Source organism: Rhamphochromis sp. 'chilingali', assembly GCF_963969265.1.
Source record: "Rhamphochromis sp. 'chilingali' genome assembly, chromosome: 3".
NCBI classification, from domain to species: domain Eukaryota; kingdom Metazoa; phylum Chordata; class Actinopteri; order Cichliformes; family Cichlidae; genus Rhamphochromis; species Rhamphochromis sp. 'chilingali'.
The window spans coordinates 44,172,901-44,178,558 of NC_137931.1; the positions used below are offsets into that span (position 1 = coordinate 44,172,901).

Here is a 5,658-nt window from a genome sequence, read left to right on the forward strand (position 1 = left end):
ATTGGTCTGACACTAACCCACATTGGATGGATCCCTCCAAGACTGTTGGACCAACAAAAGTGATGGTTTGGTGTGGTATATGGGGCACAACGATAGTGGGTCCATCCTTCATCAATGGAAACCTCAAGACCACTGGATATTTGAAATTGCTACATGATGATGTGTTTCCCTCTTTATGCACTGAAGCTGGCACGTTCCCTGAGTTTTTCCAGCAGGATGGTGCACCACCACATTATGGGTGCCAGGTCCGAGCATTCCTAGAAGAACAGTTTCCTGGAAAGTGGATTGGTCATCGTGGGCCAGTTGAATGGCCCCCAAGGTCTCCCGATCTGACCCCCTTAGACTTTTATCTTTGGGGTCATCTGAAGGCAATTGTCTATGGTCTGAAGGTATGAGATGTGCAGCACCTGAAACTACGGATACTGGATGCCTGTGCTGGCATTTCTCCTGTGGGGTTGCTATTAGTGTGTGAAGAGTGGAAGAAGAGGGTTGCATTGACAATCCAACACAATGGGCAGCACATTGAACACATTTTATAAGTGGTCAGAAACTTGTAAATAACTCATGAAAGAATAAAGTTACGTTGAAACCAAGCACACCATTATTTTTCTTGTGACATTACCAATAAGTTTGATGTGTCACATGGCCCTCTTCCTATTGAAAAAACAAAAGTTGTATCCAAGATGGCCGACTTCTAAATGGCCACCATGGTTTTTGATTGATTGGTAATTTATTTCAACATGTGAACAATATACAAGTACATTTAGAAAAGAAATGAGAGAAAAAAAATATACTATACAAATTACATACAAAAAAACACTCTGATTAATTTACATGTTGAAAGGGAGTGGGAAGAAGTATACACTTATTTAATCCCACCCCTGTCCCATAAATTATCAGTGAATATTTAGTCAGCTTCCTTACTGATATAATTTGTAATAAAAATAGTGAACAGATTTCTGATATACTATATACTATAATATCACATCATGAATTTTTTGTTTGTTTGTTTTTAAATAGAGACATTCACTTAATTTAAATATTTTCCTTTTCTTTATAGATCGAGAAGATCATATTTTTATAACTCTTTTTGAACAGTTTTATGTTTGGACATTGCTTTAATTCCATATTCAGTTTGTTCCATAGTTTCACTCCTTGAACAGAAACACAAAAGCCTTTTCTTGTAGTACGTACCTTCATTGTTTTGAAGTTACAAAAACCCCTTAAATTATAACTTCCTTCTTTCAAAAAAAACATACTCTGAATATTACCTGGCAGTTCTTTATTTTTTGCTTTGAATAGAATTTGTTCTGTTTGGAATTTCACTATATCGTCAATTTTCAATATTTCATACAAAAATAGTGAGTTTGTATGTTCCCTATAACCTGCATTGTGGATGATTCGAATTGCTTTCTTTTGAAGAGTAAAAAGTGAATGTAATGTGGTTTTATAGTTATTGCCCCAGACCTCTGCACAATAGCTTAAGTATGGTGAAACCAGTGAACAGTAGCGAATATGAAGTGATGTTCTGTCGAATACCTGTTTTGCCTTGTTTAGTACTGCAATGCAGATGTGGGTTTAAAAAGTTTGTTATTTACAGTTTTCAGTTTTAAACAAGTTTTTTTGCTACAGATTTCTAAAATATTTGTGTTTTCTTGTTTTTATGACTGGTAGTCTATTGCATTAGTTAAACACGCTACTAAACTCTGTGTTTTTTGTGTTTATCAATGAATATTTCTGGAAAGTTAGATATCATTTGAGGGAAATCTGTGTAATTTTATTTATTATTCTAAAGTCATAGATATAATTGACTGACCTACACAGGATTTCAGGACTAACTCTAACCCCCGGCTTCATCACACTCATTTTAATTTACCTTTTGACTTTTTGATGAGCTGCCTCAGCGATGTACACTTGTAATAAAATTATGTCTGTAAAAACAAACAAAAGAACAAACTAAGGTATATGTAAACATTTGATGGTTACATTCACGTGTTCCTACATTTCTAGAGTCTGAACCGACACACGTATTGTCTGTCTCACACAAAAATATGTAGAATCACTTTATTTCTTCCATGTGTCACCAATAGGTTGGATGCCAGTTTATTTTCAGGGACAAGAAGTAAATGTGCTGAATGCTTTACCTCTCTATGGTGAAAATGAAAAGTATTTTTCGGATATCAAAAAATGTTCTGTGTGATGATGTGGCAAATGTATTTATTTTTTCTGTGGATGAAAATACAGTAAAATAACTGCAGTGCTACAACAACAACAGTCTTTTTAAGACTCTTTTTTTTCCCACACTCTTTCGAACAGGAAGTCTGCAAATCTTGAGATGCATCACCTTTCAAAGGTTAACTGTATACCACAGACTTCCTGGACCTGAGAAAGGGATGCGTACTTGACTCCACAAAGTGCTGAGATCACTTCCACTTCAGTGCTATTATATTGACTTTTCCTAGACTCTGAGATTCAGCTCATCAAGCTAAAGGATATTTTGGCCATGGTCTTACAATTTTGTAATACTGAGAAAATACAGATATTTGTGGATAGTGGTTTAGCAGATATAATAACAGAATATATTATGTATATATATATGATAAAAACAAATATATGATTAAAATAAAGAATTATATTGGTTAAACATGAAATAACGTAAACTGTTTCATGGTAAATTAGTATGAGATCACAAATTATAACAATACCAAATGAAAAGCTAATGTTGACTCAACCTAACTTTGTGTCATGGTCCTGAGTCTGTTGAATCAGTGTTTTTGTTTGGATTAAGAGTGTCTTATGTTATGGATAAATTCTTATTCGGAATTGCTATTACTTAGGTTCTGGTTTCTGTGCTCCCTCTGTTTAGTGTCTGTGTCTCTGTGCCTGCACTGAAGTTATCCCTGTCCTTGTGTTCCCTGTGTACTGTGTCAGTATCGGGTCTCTGAGTCTGTAAGTTCTGTTGGTGTGCTTCCTGTTTTACTTTGAAGGTACGTGTCTGTATTCTGTGTTGCTTCCCTTGTCTCATCCTGTGCAATTAGTCCCAGCTGTGTTTCCTTTCTGTGTCCTGTTTGATCACCCCACTGTGTATTTTAGTTCCGTCATGGCCTGAGATTCAGTTTCAAAGCTGCTACTACATCCCTTGAGTTTTTGCAGCCTCAATAAAGCTGCCTTCTTTAGTTCACTCCTTCATTGTCCATGAGTCCAGCATTTGGGTCCAATCTCCTGCCTGTCACACAGCGATTCATGTCCCTTTCTGTCCAATTGTTGTGTGCTTTTCATTGTATTCCAGCAGATTATTGTTTTTCACTTTATATAATGTCTATTCAAACGGTTTTTGTTTTTTGTTTTTTACAGAAAAGATGTTTCTACATGACCATCGGTCATATAAAAAGTTTCTGGGCAACTGCACCTCATTGTCTTAACTGGGGAGATATGAGTCGGAAATTTCACTAAGAAACAAAACACAAGGATACAAAATGCAATAACTAAGTTTACTAATAAACCCCACATCATAAAAACAACACAGGGACAAATAATTACTTCACACTGTGTGACACACGCACACACACACACGATAAAAGCCTTGAAATTGATTGCCGGGTGCAACATATGACACATGGAGCAGTTCCTATTTTTTTTTTGTAATTAGATAAATTTGATATGAGATATGCAATTTTACTAAAGGCACACTGGGAGAGAAAAACAATTAACAGGGCAAATAACATATGCAAGAAAATCAACTGAGTAGCTAGTACATTGTTCTACGTGATATGAGGTTTTCCATTCTAACCTGCAATAACTTTAAATGACTCCTAAACTTCACATCAACAAATGCATAACAGATGGGATTCAGGCAACAGTGGGAGAAAGCAATGAGCCTGCAAGCATAGAATGCATAGTCAAGCTGGGTGCTTGCTTCACATTCAACTAATGACGGGACCACATGAGCAGGCAAGACCCTCAAAAAGATTACAACATTGTACGGCACCCAGGCACTGAAGAATAGAGCAACTCTGCAGAAGACTAATTTGACTGCTTTGTTGCTTGTGTGAGATCTTGTTCTTGTGATTCTCACAATTATTATGAAGCAAAAAGTCATGACTGCAAAAGCAACTAGGAAGAAACCATTCTGTTGGATGACACCAATGGTTTCCCACAGTGGATCAATATATTCACAGCCCTGTGACTCTTTATCTTTGTGGTGGACCTTGGTGATTGAGCTGAAGAGGAGGGAGGGCATGGCTGCTCCAGTGCTGATTATCCAAATCAGGACAGACAGAAACACCCCGATGGAGTGTTTCGGTGTGCTGAGGTCAGACAGAGGATGGACCACAGCCAGGTATCTGTAGATGGTCATGATGGTCAGGAAGAGAATGCTGCTGTAAAACCCAGTGAAGAAGCTAAAAGTCACAACTTTGCAGAGAATTTCAGAAAACACCCATCCCTGGACGTGGTAAATGGCCCAGAAAGGAAGACCGATGGTGAAGACGAGGTCAGAGATGGCCAAGTTGAGGATGAAAATGTTGGTCAGAGATTTAAGTTTTTCATACAAAGCCAGGATTATGAGGACAAGAATGTTCCCGACCAGGCTCAGTGTGATCACAACAGAGAAAATCGGAATGGCAAAGGATCCAAATATCACCACTCCACTCTTATCACAGATTTCATCCTCGTAGTAATAGTCATAGCTGAAGTTACCATAGGTTAAATTGGCTGGATTTGCCATTTCTGTCACACAGGAATCTAGGAGACAAGGGTATGACTTTAATGACACGTTGCAATGGATTTCTCTTTATAAATACAAAAGAGTATTGTAAAGACAATAAATAAATAACGTACCTCTTGCTTGATGAAATGCCAAACGTCTGTTGGTTGAAACGACTTCTGCGGTTATTTTATTATGTATTTATTTATTTTTTGCAGTAGTACGTTGGGATGAGACACTCGATGCTGACGTTTCTGCAGTGTGTCGAGCTACTTAAGCGCCGATGTTTCTAAACACTACTTCCAAGTGTGAGTCAAACACCCGCATCACGTGACCGTGTGGCGACGTGGTGCTAAACGCAGATTTTGGTGCGTTTAGCCAGGCTTTCAGCAGATGACTTACCTTGACATGAATGACTGAATTCACGTTTTAATACCATCTCAACTGTTTGCACACGCGCATGCATAAGGGTAAATAACTGTGTCGTTATCATTTTTGCCGTGTTGTGAAAACTAGTGTGGACTTTCCGCCCACTTAATTACACAAATTAGTACAAATGAGAAAAAGAGGCGAACTGCTGGGTGAGCGGAACGAACTCAGATCAGCGGAGAGAGCGAGAGCGGCACATTCATTAAGTTACTGTAATAGAAACCTGCTGTGCTTTCAAAGAGCAAAAATAAAGCAGGAAATCATTTTCAGCTCTTTATCCCATCTATTCTCTTTTTCTCGACTTTCAACAGAAAATATAAAATATTTTGCTGCATTAAGCGACTTCATCTTGAGCCAGAAACTGTTGGAAAAAAGTGTGAAAGCCTAAAGACAATACAAGAAAAGACACATTAACCTTCACATACACCTCCTTTTTTAATTGTCACTGACACATGTGTTGTAAATATCTCACAAACAAAGGTAGGTGAAATCAAAACCTGAAACTCAGACTGAGTCTGGTACAG

The 5,658-nt window shown here is 37.7% G+C and overlaps 1 protein-coding gene across 2 annotated transcripts; it reads right to left on the bottom strand.

Annotated features, from left to right (window-relative positions):
- Positions 1-3,509: 3,509 nt before the first annotated feature.
- On the bottom strand, positions 3,510-4,977 carry LOC308394642 (chemokine XC receptor 1-like). Of its 2 annotated transcripts, none has more exons than XM_080879049.1 (2): positions 4,840-4,977; positions 3,510-4,743 (listed from the first exon to the last, which is right to left on the bottom strand). In XM_080879049.1, exon 2 carries the CDS (start codon positions 4,724-4,726, stop codon positions 3,749-3,751), a length of 978 nt encoding a protein of 325 aa, XP_080735175.1. In that variant the 5' UTR covers positions 4,727-4,743; positions 4,840-4,977; the 3' UTR covers positions 3,510-3,748. The 2 variants fall into 2 exon arrangements, with proteins under 2 accessions (XP_080735175.1, XP_080735176.1); XM_080879050.1 differs by having other exon boundaries at positions 3,510-4,762.
- Positions 4,978-5,658: the final 681 nt, after the last annotated feature.